This window comes from Acyrthosiphon pisum, chromosome A1, assembly GCF_005508785.2.
Source record: "Acyrthosiphon pisum isolate AL4f chromosome A1, pea_aphid_22Mar2018_4r6ur, whole genome shotgun sequence".
NCBI classification, from domain to species: Eukaryota; Metazoa; Arthropoda; class Insecta; order Hemiptera; family Aphididae; genus Acyrthosiphon; species Acyrthosiphon pisum.
In genome coordinates, this window is record NC_042494.1 from 135,860,970 (window position 1) to 135,878,650 (window position 17,681).

Genomic DNA, 17,681 nt, shown 5'->3' on the forward strand with positions numbered 1-17,681 from the left:
AATGATATAATAGTAAAATAGTAAACCTTAATTATTTTTTTTTTTTTTTTATTTCATTATTTTATAAGCCACTCATCATGATTATTGATGATATTTTATACTAATGCGATGATTTACAATCGCTTTAAAATGCCAAGGTTCTGTGTGTAACTATATTAGTCCTTTATGGTTCATTGCAAGAGAAAAATTTAATTTATCATTTTAATGTAGCTAGGCATAATGTATTATTGTAATATGACTTAAATTGCATTTTTTTTAAATGAAACAAAAAATTAAATGTAATATGCTAAGAAAAAAAACCAACAAGAATCAGCTAATAAGAAGGTATTATATTTTATACTGAGACGAAATAATATTATACAAGGTAAAATTTTGTATATTTTTTGTATTTCTCTGGTGAATATTAATTTTTGTTAAAAACAAAAAGACCTTTTTAATTAAAACGTTGTTTTCCTACTGAAACTATACAGTAATTAGTTGAAAAATATATTTTCCTCCGTGTAGGTATGCGCGTATATCCAGGCCACCAAAGGCCACCATTATTTTTTAAGCTTGTGTTCGGCCATCGGGTAAAGCCACAAAGGCAAAGAAGTTAAAAACAAATTAAACGAATAAATCAATGGCTCTAAAACCCAACTGAAAAGAGAACGAGATCCGCAGCCTCGGCCTCGGAGTTAACGGATTTTGAGGTTGAAGTTTCCTTGATATATCATTACGAGAATTCAAGTGGTATGAATAGTGGCGATCAGAAGGAACAATGTAAGAGTCATAATTAGGGATGTGAAATCGTCGCAAAATATCAACTTATTCATTCCTCATTCTAATGTTATCATTGCAGTCGTTATTTGTGTAACAAATCATTTAAATTTTAAACTTTTATTTTCTACATTTTATAATTCCTACAATTTATTTTACTAGTAATTAGTATAATATTATAAGCGTAAATGCAATACAAAAAGTCAATAGTAGACAAAACTGAAAACATTATGTTTAAACATGGCCACCTACAGTTGCAATACCCATAACTTTTTTATTTATTTTTTTTATTCAGTTTTTGCCATTTTTTCCCCTAAAATATTTTATGGTGCATACTGCATTGCATATTTTGCAGCCTTAACTAATACAATACGTAATGACGCCGTATGCAAACTAGCTGCCATCATCGTTACACACAGTACAATTTTCCACTTACCCTTTTGTCAATAACGTAGCCGGCGACGATCGGGGCCAGCAGACCGGCCAAGTTGGCCAGACAATTGGTCAGGCTCATCAATATTCCGGCGAACCGCGGCGATATGTCCAGATGGTTGACTTTGAATCCCGAGTAAATGGCGCCGTTGAGACCCACACCTACGGTCAGTATAGCCACAGTCAGGTACGGGTCGCAGCCCGTGTAGGACGCGGCGATCAGCGCTATCGCTGGACCAAATTGACCTGGAAACAGAGGACGGGGTAGGAAAAAATTAACAAATAGTTCGAACCGATCATTATTATTGCAACTACATTAGCGTCCTTCCACGGGGCTCATTTCAAGACGACCCACTCGTTTACTGTATTGACGATAAACGTCATATTATAACATAAGTAGGTATGCGTCAATAATAATAATAATAACAATTACGTCGGTAATTATTGGAATGTCGATCGCCTAGGACAGCGTTTTTGATGGTGAAATTTACATTTTTGATTTTCGTAAAACTAAAAATAGGGGTGTAGGTGAAGCGACGCATAGTTTGCCTAAGTGTGTTCAAACACTCGAGTCGGGCCTGATGCTGATAATAATAATGATAATAACCATTGGTGTCATATATTATATATAATGTGCATATGGATAGTAGGTTAGTAGGTACACATTACAGATTTCGGCGACATCGACGGAAACCCCTTACATACTACAATATATAATATATTATGCTATACATAATATTATCTGTTGTACAATCACTCCACAGTTTCTATACCCGTCGTCGAACAATGTGTTTATTCTGTTAAGCAGCAGCAAAAGAGTAGCAGATGGCTCGCCGTCGAATTTCTCTCCGTAATCGGAAATCATTAAAGCGACCTCCGATCGGAAATTAGCTTTTTGAACGTGTCGCTAACGATATTATAACCTCGGCGGCGACTGCTGCTGTTATAATAATATATGATATTATATATAACTCCCTACTTTATTTTATTTTTTTATTTTAACCCATCGCCGTGTCGTCGTCATCGTCAACGGTATGATGTTAGCCCTTTAAAATGACACCATGGTTTTCCCACTTTATAGCGTGTCTTACATAAAATGCTATAATATTGTGCACATGATGTGAAACGAATTTATTAAAAACTAGCTGATCCCGCGCATTTCATTGCCCGTAAAAACTCTTTTTGGGTGTAACTCATTTCAGTAAGTGCAACTCGGACACCCTGGTAGGCAGGCAATCCGATTATGTCAGATCGCAAACAATGTGCGATACCATATATTATTATCAAGTAGGAAATCCACCTGCGTTGGATTGCAGACACGCCAATCAGCGGCTATAAGTGCAACTCAGCCACCTTTGTAGGCAATGTGTGAAAATTCGATTTGATGCATAACCATTTATAAACAAAAATTTCCAACGTTGAGCACATCCTCGGATTGGACTTACTGGGTCAAATTTTGAATCTAAACCATCCAAGAAACCACTCAAACACTCACAAACATTTAATCAAAATTTGCCTAGCTGTTCTCAATTGATTAATTACTAAAAATATTTCACACCATTTTTATATATATAGATATAGATTATATAAAAAGTGGGTAAGAGGATGTCGCTCTACTGTACAGTAGGTTACAAATGGGTCAATGTATAATGTATTGTATTAAACTTGAATTCAATGATATAATATCATTGTATTATTATTATAAGAAAAACGATTCTGAGGGGAGTTGGTTTGTCGGTCAAGATATTTTATAATATTAGTTTTATTCATTATGGCTCGTAAGTTGAATTAATCATATAATATTATTATTTTTTTTTGTTTCTATGGTGATAAACAATGCGTAAGATATTAAAATCCTATATTTAGCGGTTTTTTGTATTTTTTCAGTGGTTTTTCTCTTGGAATTAAATAATTATTGAGAAAATCGAAAAATAACCTCTAAAAATCTACCATCTTGAGCCAATTTGCTAAAAGACAAAATACTTTATGTTGAAATCAGGTAGACATTTTGTATACAGGACAAAAAAAAATAAACACCATTGTAAATAACTAGCTCCTTTGCTCCGCTCAGAATCTAAAACGATATATAATGAGATACAAATTCAAAAGCTACTTAATAAATTGTATTTTTTCCACTTAACCATACCATGGACTTTGAACCAAATTAATTACTTAGAATATCTACTTTCAATATGTTGTACCTAATACCTATACGTTAAGTAAACAAAATACAAATATATATTTTTTAATTATTTTTTTGACTTGACGCTAAACAGTTAACAGTAATTATAATATAATGCTTTTATGTTTACTAATCGTTATCAACTAATCATTATCAGAAACTTATATAATGTGTATTTAAAACTAAGACATTTGAGTAGGTAACAAAAAAAAAAATAATATAATCGTATATATTGTAGTGGTTAACTTATTAGTCATTATAATGTCTAATGATAAGTTTAAGAATATAATTTAATTTTTAATAAAATAATCCCAATACTATAATAGTTTAGAGATTACCTATATTAAAAACGAATCGTATGATATTGTATGATTTTTTTCCGATATTTTATCATAATCAACAATATTCATTTAGTTCGTGATAGCCGATTATTACACGTTTTAAACAACATAGTTTGAACTAAATGTCAAACTTAGACTTTGAATAACAAATTCAAAAATTAAATTAGAAAAATATTTTACATGGGTTAGAGAATTTTTTGAAATCGGTCCAGTAGTTTTTGAGTTTATTCGTTACAAACAATCAAATCTTTTCTTTTTATATAATAGTATAGATTATCGAATTTCCCATGAAAATATTTATTGGTTTTTCTTTTTTTTGCTTAACACGCTGTTGTGTCCATTATAGAATTTTTTGACACTTGTGTGGAATTGTCCAGCTTAATAGTATTAAGTATCATCTAAATATCCTATTTAAGATTGATGTCTTTTCGTATTGCAATCGGAATGTCATCGTCTAACCGAGGTTTTTAGGCGATATATGATATATTTTTATCAGGGTGATTTGCTCAAATGGTCATTTTATCGTTTAATAATTCATTTTTTTAAGTATGTTATTTTAAACATTTTTGGTAATTAGGTACGCACATTTGTTGGTTGTATCATGTTTTTATATAGTTAGTTTTTTTATACCATTTTATGAATACCTAACGGCTAACACTATTTTTTATTTCAAATAGAGACAATCCTTTTTATTGTAAATTGTTAATCAAATATTTTGCATGTACATTTTGACGCATCTAATTCGAAATTCGAATAAACAGTTTCTAAATTATCAAACTTATACGATAACAATAATAATTTAGTTCTTATTAATATTTATAGAATATAAAATATATGTAACATTTAGTCCAGTTCTTATTATACTTCGATACTCGGACATTTTTTACAAATTATACAATATTTAATTAAATATTAATATTGAGTACCTACTATAATTTTCAAACTGTCATAATCCACATATCCTCTCAGCCTGTTATTATGGGCCATTATTAACAGTACTAGAATGCAATAACTAGGAAACTATGTTAAAAAATTTCGATTGGTATGCGTCAATGTTTTCAGAAAAACTATCTGATAAACAATACACGATAAAATGTATGGTTTTATTTGAAAAAAAAGTTTATTAGACTCTCCTAAAAATTGGCTAACATCCTAAATATTAAAAAATATTGTCCTTAATGACACTTAGAATCCTAAAAATCATAATATCGATGAACTAATTTTTAAAGGAAATGTGGTGATACGTGGAAATGGCTGATCGATCAGCCCGTATAGAGTGCAAATATTAGTCCAAGATACAGCGGTTTCTTATGCAATAATGTTTACTGTTTATATTTTATAATCTTCGTCTTAATTTAAAAATCTTGTAGAGGTAATGGCGAGTAATAGTATGCACTTAATTAGTTATTATTTTCATCTCAATTACAAATGTAAATATAAATTATAAGTTTTTTCTTTTTGATTACAGTGGTTTTTTGAGAATAATTAATAATAATAAAAAAAAATGCCTAAATGTTCTAAACATTTTTAAACCATTTTTTATTTAGATAAAAAGAAATATAACTATGGAAATAAATAAGATGGATAAATTACAACGACAAAAATTAAAATTTGGACGTTGCGAAAAGATTTATTATTTGAAAATCAGGCACGACACCACGCCATTAAGAATTTAATTACTTTTTAGTTGATTTGATTTATTTAAATCTTGAAAATCATCAGTCCATATTTTTTTAATAAGATTCTATTTTTTTATAGATAGTAAAAATTTGATTTATTCATTGTCAGAAAATGACTCCCCACTCAGGACCTTTTATCGAATGCTACAAGTCATCAAACAAAGTCAAGTAACTTACCCGAAATATTGATGAGATGAAATGATTTAATTAAAACAAATTATTTTGGATAATGAGAGTGAAATAATTAGGTATATTTCCAATATAATAAAACTTATGCCAGTAAACAAATATAATTTTGAATTCATCTATTTATTTCAAAAATGTTTTGGTAAAAAATTCGCGGATTACCTGATTTCTACTTATTTTGATTCAATGCCTGTCATTATTAAAAATAATATAATTAACGAATATAAAAATGTTAAAATAACTATTAATAACTGGTTATTATTGTACTTCAGATAGTCATATATTATATGTTTACAAGTAATTATTCTATTAGGTATTATTTTCTATTTTATTTGTATTTATATTATTTTTTAATTCATATTTGTAAATAAATTGTTGCTCTCTACCTTCAACACAAGCTTTGCTTTTAGAAGGTAGATAATCTCTTTGTTCATTATGTATCTAATACTCATATTTATGTCATAACAATGGATAAATAAAATAAAATGTATAAAAACTGACTTGGACGTTTGCATCAAATGTTGAAAATTTTAGTGTGAGCTGTAGATTATATTTTTATGTCTTATCAGTAGCGTACTCAGGAATTTTGGGAGGGGAATGGTTTAACATTTTTTTCAAACAAAATATTTGTTAAATTTAGAGGTATAAATCAAATTTGGTGTTCACGTAAATTTTTCAATTTTTTTTTCTGAAACATAATATGTAACCTGTTAAAAACGATGATGCAAAAGTTAATTGCCAGAAATCATTAGTTTTTATGGTACAAGCCTTACGAAGTTCACGATTTTCAGTGTTATTATAAGTTTACCACGCTTATAATTTATTAACATTTTTTTTTTCGAAACTTAGGTAATTTAACGTTTTAAAAATGATGGTATAAATATAAATTCTGTCACCCACACATGGTGGTTTTACATAAGAAGTCAAGGGATGTTTTTGATTTTAATTGTCCGAGCAAAGCGATCAATGTGACCACGCCGCTGGTTGTATATGAAAATACTAACAATTTCAATTAACTAATTTTAAAATAAGTCTGACCGCAAAATTCAGACTTCCCATCGTTTTCAGGATGATTTACTACACATGTAAGTTAAAATAAAAAAATTGAAAAGAAAAGTTGTTCAGTAATACAGAAAAGTTCCAAACCCGCGGTAAAATATTACTTTGTTTACAAACGCGTAAAACACCGAAAATCGTGAACTTTTTAAGGCTATAACTTAAAAACTAATGATTTCGAGCAATTAATTGTTTTAACACCGTTCTTAACTCGTTGTAGTAACACATAGGTTTTTGAAAAAAAAATTGAAAAATTCGTGTGGGCGCTAAACTAGATTTGTTCCCATTAAATTATTTTAAAAATTGTATGTAAGTTATGTATATTAATTTCAACCCCCCTTGAGCACGCTAATGTGTATGAATATAATAATGGTTTATACGTAGTTTATTCTAAACAATACATACCTGGTACCCATAAATGTTTTATTGAATATGTTTTCTGGATGAATAAAACTAATTTTAAATCAATTAAAATTAAAATAATGAGTTAATAATATTGTCATTGTATAGTAAAGACTTTAATAGAAAATAGTTAAAGTATATTATTAATTATTGGTTTCAATTTATTATTGGATAAAATATGACACTATATACAGTGTATTATTATACTTTAATTGATAAGACTAAAAAATGACGGTACTTATACCATCTTAAATAATTTGTTTAATATCTGTGTTGACGGTTATTTTGTTTGTTTTATTTAAAAAAAAAAGACATTAAAATATGTTTTTTTATTTGTGATGGTTTGTAAATATTTTAATTTCCAGTTCGCCGGTCGTGGTAGGATTAATTATTACAAGTGTGATAATCATTTTTGTGTTTGAAAGAAAGAAAACAGAGAATAATAGAGAATATTTGGTCTAAAGACAAACAAATAAACCTAATACCCTTAAACAAACAACTATTAATTAATCTAACGCCTCAGAAACAGTCTTGTGTTTGAATATTGTGCATTAATTAAACTGAAATACTGAATAAATTAATAATGTTATGTGTGCATCGTATAATGTATATAATATGTGTAATAGAATAACACGCAATGCAAAGTATAATATTTCATACTCTGCAATTTTCTGATAACAAAAAAGAAAGCATACCAAACGGATATAAATAATAAATATAATAACTTCATTTTTGGAGACATTACGCACGAAAAATGGAATGCAGTGAATCATGCTAAACTGAACAATTTAAATTGAAAAGATGAATCATTATTTTTGGGTTTATGACAAATTGGTCGTCATATGTCGTTATTATAATATTATTCAATTATAATTTAGTTAAATATATTCAGACTCAGTTAAATCACCGAGTTGTTAATAGGAACGAATTGTTATGTTTTATTAGTTAAAAATAAATAATGTTATGTATGCTAACTATACACATATTATGGTTTATGATTTATGAATATGTCTATTAAAAAATGTCTATAAATATTACGTTTCCGTACACCGACACATAAAATATTAAAATATATAATAATAATAGGATAAAAATGGAATATCTCAGAACGTATGTTGTCCTGAGATAATCTTAAAAACGGAGTATTATATAATGTACGTCATAGTCGTTATATATATTATATTATAGATAAATTAATAAACCTCAGTTACCAGCCAGCACAATAGTAGACCCGGATTAATTTATAAACTTGAACCCTGTCGACAATTTGAATGCTTTTCAAACTTTAAGACATCAAGGTTATAAATCTCTATTGTGGTTATATATTTCTTGTATTAAACTTCATATCTCTAGAAGTAATACGAGAAAAAAATTGATTGAAATAACGTTATCATCGAGGGAAATTCCAACCACGCGTTTCGTTCAGTAAAAAAAAAAATTGACACATAAATTATTTATCAATATTGTTACAAATGAATAATAATATGATGTGTTATGATAATTTTTCGTTTTTGAAGTAAATATAATAATGTTTTTCTGCACAAACGAATACATTCATCAAATAACTGTTCAAATGATAATGCGAGTGCATATTTTGCCGGAAAATTATGTAACTTTTCGTATTACACATTTAATATAATATCATGCAGTGGGACAAAATATCCCTTGTATTTATGTTTTATCATTGTTCCTTTTTCATACTGTATTATTCTAGTATTATCAACTATGTATATAGATCGTATACCTATGACGACAATTCAACATAATAAAAGTATATATTTATTTAAGCCCATCTTTTAATGTGAAGTCATTTTTTTTTCTGTATTCTCCATTAGTGATTTCTCTCGGGCTGCACTATTATAATCAACATTTTGAAATTGCTGTCAAGATTACCAACAACTGCAGTTAGATAGGTATTCTTTTTGACGCCACTGAAGGACTACCATTGGACAAGGCTTATTTTGAATAATATTGTGCATGGTCAACTATTATAATATATTCGTTTTCAACTATAGTAATATTTTTTTTCGAAATCTTAACTCAAAATATTGTGCTGGAAACAAACCGTTAACCCTAAACGTAAACTTGTATATTTATAAAAAAAATACAATTAGGTAGGTAGGCAAGTCCTCAATTTATTTAATCATTTCGATATGGATTCCTTTTTCCTGTTGTTTTACACAGCTAATATTCGTTTTCTACCATGCGACTTCAAGCCACAATAAATCATTGTGATACCGTATATTTTATCCACAAAAACTAAAACGCACAAGACCACATTCCACACAATAATAATTCGATCCCGCCGTGATTTGATATTATTTTTTTTTAAATAAATTAGTCAGCCAGGAAACCATTTTTTTTTATCTACGAAAAAATGTAGTGTAAATCTTATTTATCTTCGGGGAACAAAATAAATTCCCTGTCAGTTTATGGGTATGTAAGCAGGTATAATTACTTTGTCAAAGTAATTTACCTGGAATCGCGTTGTAAAGCGTATAAAATTTAAATTGTTAAACAATTATTGTCAAAATATTAATTATAATATCTGTTGTTTTTTACGTAAACCATTTTAAATACCTAACAATTCGGGCGTGGATTGGGTGTATAAAGGCGTGTCTGTGAGTAGAAAAATGACATTTATAGACGCATCGTTAGATAACTACAATATGTCACGGAACGGCGATAATGATACCTTAAATGCATGACTTTTTTTTTTTTTACGAAACCATATATTTGCATTCGCCTACTTGAATATGGTATGCACGTACGCATATATGGCCGCAAGTCGAAATAATAATATCTCAAAATAATATACTTTCTTTATATAGGTCTTACGTCGGTAGTACGAAAGTACACGCACGTTATAGTATGAAATAGGTAATAAGGTATAAATATTATTATGTATATTGTATACAGAGTGACTCGCTAAACACGCGTTGATTTTGATTCAACAACGTTTCTGAAAGCAGCATCAACTTAACGATGTACAGTCAAAATGGTTATGGTTCTTATTTGAAGGAAAAAAAACGAAGTGCATATCGTCACTCTATATAGGTAGATTGTATAAAAAGATACTAAATATTTGAAAATATGATAATATTAAGTAAATAGTATCTATATACCTATATATCACATATGTGTAACAATTGCAAAAATAATTATTTGAATTAACTTGTTATGAAAAAATAGCGGTGAGCATGCTTGGTGAACCATCCTGTATAATATAGACAGTAACGCTGATAAAAACTTTTACTCGATTTTCGATCATTGAAATATAAAATCGGATACACGAATATAATACTATAGGTAATATATTATTATATGTTGAATTTTTATTATTTTAGTATAAATTTATACGTACCGGGAAACGACTATACTGTGGACAATTAATGTATCATACAATTGTTAACGTTTGTCGATTATGTATCAATATTTTAGAATTTCTTACTCGGAAAAAATTTTTTACTGGGATTTGTGAATTTTTTATCAACCTATAGTACCTAAATAAATTAAACGCAAAGAAGACGGTATATCAAAATGTCTCTTTTTTCCTGCAACTATAATATAATATTTTTTCGTTTAAACTTTTTCTATGTGCTTAACAAGGAGAATGCTCCACACGCGTGCATTATAATATAATTTGATGAGCTTAGACTTCAAAGGCTTTAAAAGGATTGTTCTTTACCAAGCCTTCTCGATACGGTACGCACTTTACAAACATATTACAACATTGGCGGAACACTCTTTCCGAGCGTTTACCAGAGGTTGCCTTATTAGTTTATTTATTTAGTGCAAAATCGCTTCGAAGAAGTTGTAAAACGCAATTCGCCGCAAAAACTCGGCCAATTAAATTAGTTACAACCTACATAGTAGACGCATTATAATGTGTACCTAACCCATTGCACGTTACACGGTGGATATCTAAAAGGTCAATATAATATTCAAACATTCCGCCCGCCATCTGCACGCCAGTCCGACGTCGCATATTAATATCACTAGTTATAGATACCCCTATGACCCTATATCGTTATTATAACCATATAGTATATACCAGGCGCATGACAATATCATAAGTCACGTAATATTATAAAGCATCCTTGACCGGACGAGTCAAACATACAATGATGCACCCATGGGTATAGGTAAATATTATATTATTATTGTGCGATCCTTACCGATAGAGTTGACGATTTTGCGCGTGACAGTGTGCGTGAACCTCTCCGAGGAGATCATCATGTCGGCTATATGGCTGGCCACCATTGAGAACACCCACATGGCGAGGTACGGCAGTGATGAGTACGTTCCGTTCTGACAAACAACAAACGCATGGTAATTGTTATCGACTACCGGAGTGGTATAGTATAAAATATAGGTACAGGTAAATCAATAAAAAAAAAAAAACACGATCATAAAATAAATAAGCCTCCCTCCCTCCCGTCCACTGACATACAATATAGCTGTCGTGTCTCGTGGTATTATGTATATATATATATAACGTTATATTTAGTGCAGTACGTACACAATGTATACGTAGATAACCTATTATTATATTATATAAAATAGTATTATTAAAGTTTCATATTATATATACTTACAGCTTTTATATTGAAGTGCAACACTTGTTTCATGAAAGTCGGCAGCTCGGTCATGAGCGTTTCGTATCCGTAATTTTGACCCATGTGAGCGACCAATATGGCCCAGAACGGAGCCGACTTTAATATGCTTCTCCACGGCACGGGGGGAGACTGGAAAATAAAAACAACGAGTTCAGAGAAAGGAGATTGCGTTTCTGAAAGTCCCGCCGAACAATAACATATTATTATTATTATTATTATATGTACAGCTATCGTAGCCCGCGTCGTACCGATCGGCCAAAAAACCCATCGCCCGAGAGACGTCCCATTCCGATTGCATATTATTATTATTACATACGAAATACAATAATAATACCGTACACTCGCGCCCGACCATATTATTGCCTGTGCATATATAGTCTCGCTAAGCAAGAACGGTTTTGTTTTTATGTTTTTAAATTATAGACGGGTAAAATAAAACAATTCGATGTATTTCGTGTAGGTGTAATATATTGTCATAATAATTCATAATATTTTAATAATATACCTCCGAGAGTATCTACAGTCGTATACCTAATATAATATTATGAACTCGGGTCACCCGTGAATGTATTTGTTTTTCTGTGGTGGGTATTATATACGTGCTTCTTTAATAACTAACATTAGGTTGTTATAATATAATAATAATAATATGCGAAAACCAAAAAATACTTTTGAATTTGTCTAGTAAACGTTTATAATATACGAACAGTTGTTATTTCCAGATACTAAGTTGTATAATATAATTTTACGGAACATAATATATATATATATATATATACCCCAGGAATATAGTAGTATTTATTTGAAGAATAAATTATAATTTTTTATTTGGTTTTCCTTTTAAGCTGCACTTTTTATACATGTAATATACGTATAATAATATATACCAATTAATAGTTTAATTAAAACTGTACATAACTTTGAATAACAAATTTCTGGATAAATAAACAGTCTCAAAGATATATTTTATGTTAAAAAATTATGCATAATAGTAAATTACAAAGCGAAAAATAAATAACAAATTGTATTAAATGCAAATAAAATGTTAATTATACAGATATCATGAGAAATATTGAAATTATAAATACGATAAAATGTAAATAGTTTATAATTTCTCTTTAACGATGAAGCGTATAACTTTTTCCATTAATATTTCTCTTCATAAAAAGTTATTACTAAAGGTATTTTCCAATTTAAGTAAACATTTTTATAGTTACATAGCTTTCTCTTTCAATGAACATATTATTTTAATCTATTAAAACATATAACTGCAAGTACATAATTTATAAAATTATCTTTTTTATTTTTGTATATATTGTACAATAATACTTTGAAATGTATTTGTTCGTTTAACGAGTCACATCGTATAGCTCGTGAAGACTTTTTTTCTGTAAAACATCGTCCATAATAATCTTATACGAAAAATGTTTTCACGCCACTCGTAATGTGAGAGATTGTACAATTAAATGTGAAAAATAACGATAGCTTAAAAGTTTTATTTCAATCCATACATTATAAATTATAATCAACCATAAAATCAATACCAAAAAGGTTGATTGCTTGAAAACAATTGAATAAACAATTAGTGGAAACCCAAAGCAAGGTAACTGGCTGAATCGTGTAAAAAATTGTATCAGATTAAAGTATATTTAATTCAGGATATCTGTTTTTAGATTCATTATAGCCGAGACTCCTCCGCGATGTCGGGACACGGCGAATTTGGGAAATTAAATTACAAGCAAAGATAAAAAATTAACAATATGATAAAACCGCATAGAAGCTAAAAATGAAAGAAAAAAAATCATAACCCGAGAAAAACATAAACAATATCGTTATCCAGGACGTTGATAAATTTAACCCTCTGCCGCCTGCGCCCAAGTTGATACTCGGGAGCATAAATAAATAATGAATGGAGGTGTTTCTCTTACCGTTGGATCTGTCGGAGTGTTTATATAATATATAGACCCTGTGAGTTACGATGAAGAGAAACACTCAGAGAGGAAACTTCATACTTAAACGTGATATTAAAAGTAATTTTTTGTTGATGTAAGGGTTTATCATATTTTAAAAATGTGTAACATTAAGCGAGTAAAAAAAAAATTGAGACACTTGCGAATTAGATATTTAAAGCGTAGTGAGAAAATATTTGGAATATTTAGTCGGATGAGATTTTTTACGTTTTATTTGTACATAAATTATCATAGACAATTACCTATATAACGGATAAAATAAATAGACTTGAATTATATTATATAAACGTTAACACACGGACGCGCCATTTACGCGTTACATTATTTCCTATTCTGAACGTACCTTACTAATTTGTTTAAAAACCCTCGACAATTTATCAATATTCAAAATAATAGCGTTTTGCGGGTAGGTATATTGTTTCAATCAATTACTCTTCAGCATAATTCAACGCGCTCCGAACTTCCTTTTAGCCCATCAAACTGCCAACGGTAGTTGGTTTTGTTCCGCGTGGAAAATAATAATAATTATGACGGGTAATTTAATTTAAAACAATTTCGATAAAAACGAATTACTGCCAATAGAGATAAATAAATTGTATATATCTCGTGCAGGTAAGGGGTCCGTTAATAAGAGATAACTGGCTGTAACTCACTTAGCAAACTGTACATTTCGTCGTAATGTCGAATAAAGATAGTTGCGTATGTTTCGTAATGTTTTCCGAATGTATATTATGCAAATTCCGAATTGGCTGATTAATTTATATAGGCTGAAATGCAACTCATTAGTTGTGGGACATAGATTTATAGCGTTTCACATATTATAGAAAGATAAATAACCTACATAAATCTACATAAAAAAATTATCAACAACGATTAATATTAAACCTTGGCAAGTTATATTTAATTGAAATCCAAACACTTTTATAATGAATATTATATTTTTTATAAACTGTTATAATAAACGAATAAATAAAAATGTTATGATGTATACAATATTATTCGTTTTATATTTTGTTAGACACTTTATTTATTTTTACGAGATTCGAGGAAATAACACAAACTATTAAAAATATTTTCGAAGCCATAATAAGGTGACAAAATCGTTACGTACAGAAACTGTCAATTACAAGTTGTAACTTACTTCCACTTCGAGACATTCTTTATTTCTTTTAAGTATGTCGTAAAGACCCTTCAACGATGGAGCCTAGTTTTATTAATCAGCGTTATTGTAAAACTGAATACATTTAGACAAATTATGTCCAAGACGAGTTCTATTTGAGAGTATAGACAAAATAATAAGCAAAACACAAAAAACGAAACCATAGTATATAATATTCGTATAATAAGCTACTTTGTGCGTAGGTATATCGAATGAAAAGCGTTAAGCTCGTGTCAAACCGATAAAATCAATTTTTTTAAACACCGAAAAGTTGCTGTTTTGTGTGCTCAATCATATTAATTAAACACACAATACATTGTAAACGTCAATATTATATTACATAGCCTAAACCGTTCAATCTCATTCGATCCCCACGTTAAAATATTATATTATATGGATTTCGAAATTGTGCATGAATTGATAATTATAATAATTTATGTCTGCAATTGAATTATTATGTTATTATTTTTTAGAAATTTATAAAAAAAAGTGATAAAACGTCAAGAGCCAAGAAAATATAGCGATAGTGTAAACATTATAATTGAAATGGCAAACAGAGAAATATGCACCAAACGAATAATGTGGTTGTACATAAAAATAGTGTCGTGTCGATACGACATGTAAATCTCGTAATCTAATACGTCATTAATTATAATAATGACAAAATGTTCACAGCAGAATATTTTGTGTTGCCACATAATAATATTATTTTATAATATAATATTAAACGTATATATAATATTGTATACGATCGTATTCGTGCATAATAACGTAAAATATAGGCACGGCGACGACTATTAGTTTTATTTCACAACGATGGCGTTGCACATTATATTAGTATTACTATGTTTCGTATATAAAGGTACCAGCCTAAACACGATAATAATATAACATTGGAAATTATTTGGATGGAATATTATATTGTATAATATTATTATTAATTACAATAACACCGGAGAGTCGACGACCGTGTTTCGCGAGTAAATAATACCTACGCCCGATAGAATTTTAATTAATTATTATTTACACGTCGGTTCTTGTGTTCGGCGTGTACGGTACCGACACGAGTTTCATAAATATTCCACAAACACCCGGGATGGACGGGTTTTGGGATGTGGGTGCGGCGCGTCAGGGGGTCAGTGGTCAAAACGAGGGTGTGTGTATGCGCCTGAAGTACTTTGTGATGTGTGTGTGTGTGGGTGGGTGGGTTGGTGTGCGTTGCATATTTTATCATTTGAAAACCCATAAATTCCGGCCGTTTAATTGTTATTACCGTTCTACCGCGCGTGCCATAATAGTTGTAATACACTCACGGACACACCGGCAGCTCCCCAAACGGAACTAATAATGTATTTCCTCTCGTCGTGCGGTATGGTGGGGTGAGATTCGGGGTCCTCGTGCACGAGCCACAAAAATGCGACGGACCACAGGGTGCCGATTGCACCGAAAACGTAGAATATCGATGGCCATCCTCCGGCAAACCCGTACTCCGAGAGCACGCCACTCAGTGGCATTGAAATCACTGTGCCGAATTGCGCCCCTGAAAATAAAAAAAAAATTGAAAAAATTGAAAAAATTGTAACACGATTTGATTGTTTGACATCATAATACTGTTGTCCCCCAGATATTATAATATAGTATCGTCGAATCCCGGAATAGGTGTACCTACTTGAATACCAACTCGTATACCTATTGTACCCATAATGTGACTGCATAGAATAATATATTATATTGTAATGTTATACGTATACCTACCCAATACATATTATAATCGTTTTGTACGGATATTAATATTTTGTGAGCGGATGCTTTACAAAAGTTCGTTGCACTTGGAAATATTCAGTAAATAAACGTGTAATTTCTTAAAACCCTAGATAAAAATAAATATAAAATTGTAGGTACACATTTTCCCTGTACCAACACTCCAGGTACTAAATGTGTGTGTTGTGATAATCTTTTGCGTAAAGTCGCAGCCGCTTCGCAAAATAAACCAAACATAAAAATACTTGTTATAAATTAACCTAAGCACCTACCTATTTAATATATATAGTGTGCTTTAGTTGAATAAGTATATAAGCATACCCATATATATTTAGGATTAAATAAACACGACTTAAATATACGCTTAAACTAACCGGGATGATTCAGCAGGATATTTCAATGTGTCACTTTAATGAGTTTAACTCTTTTAGGGATTAAGTTATAATGTAAAAGTTGAAAAAAAACCGAGAATAACGACCATATTATTATACTTGTAAAGGTACCTACTAACGTTTGTAACGAGATCACCTACAAGTACCCATTGTTGTTTCACTCTTTTAAAAAATGTCGTTCTCTTTTTATTATCATTGATGTTTTTTTTTATCATACATAATATGCACCCTGTTAGAGAAAACATTTTCATAAAGGCTTTAATAAAATTGTGATTAAGATTTGTTTTGTGTTTTACACTTTTATTTCGCAATATAATCATAAGACTATTAGTATGTATGTTCTATATATGGACTTAACGTAACCATACCTACTTTAAGTTTTTCACCAATGGGTCATAAACAAGGTGGAATGCTTATGAGCCACATTTAGGTTTTAAAAAGCAATTCAAACATTTTGAAACAAAAAATAGGGATTTCTTGCACTTCTGCTGTAGTCGGGTTATTAGGAATCATAAAAAAACTACAATATTTTCTTTTCGTTTACCTTTGGAAATTAGAATCGTATTATATTATACGAATCCAATTTATACGCATGCGTATAATAATATTATTTGGTTGTACCTAAATTTGGGTATCAGCACAATAACAAACCTGCATAAACGAATGCTCCCATTCGGCTCCTCTCGTTCGGAGGAATCCATTTTGCAAGCAAGGCGTGAGTACAAGGAACTATGGGACCCTGGAAA

At 30.0% G+C, this 17,681-nt stretch overlaps 1 protein-coding gene across 3 annotated transcripts in view; it reads right to left on the minus strand.

Annotated features, from left to right (window-relative positions):
* The window catches only part of LOC100163144 (putative inorganic phosphate cotransporter), an 88,470-nt gene that overhangs the window by 7,176 nt on the left and 63,613 nt on the right, over positions 1 to 17,681 (minus strand). For all 3 annotated transcript variants that reach the window (XM_001951841.5, XM_029488403.1, XM_003243869.4), the window contains 5 exons: positions 17,587 to 17,674; positions 16,096 to 16,322; positions 11,633 to 11,782; positions 11,213 to 11,345; positions 1,193 to 1,434 (listed from right to left, as the gene is read on the minus strand). In XM_001951841.5, the coding sequence (XP_001951876.2) occupies positions 1,193 to 1,434; positions 11,213 to 11,345; positions 11,633 to 11,782; positions 16,096 to 16,322; positions 17,587 to 17,674 (840 nt within the window). The remainder of the gene's footprint in view (positions 1 to 1,192; positions 1,435 to 11,212; positions 11,346 to 11,632; positions 11,783 to 16,095; positions 16,323 to 17,586; positions 17,675 to 17,681) is intronic.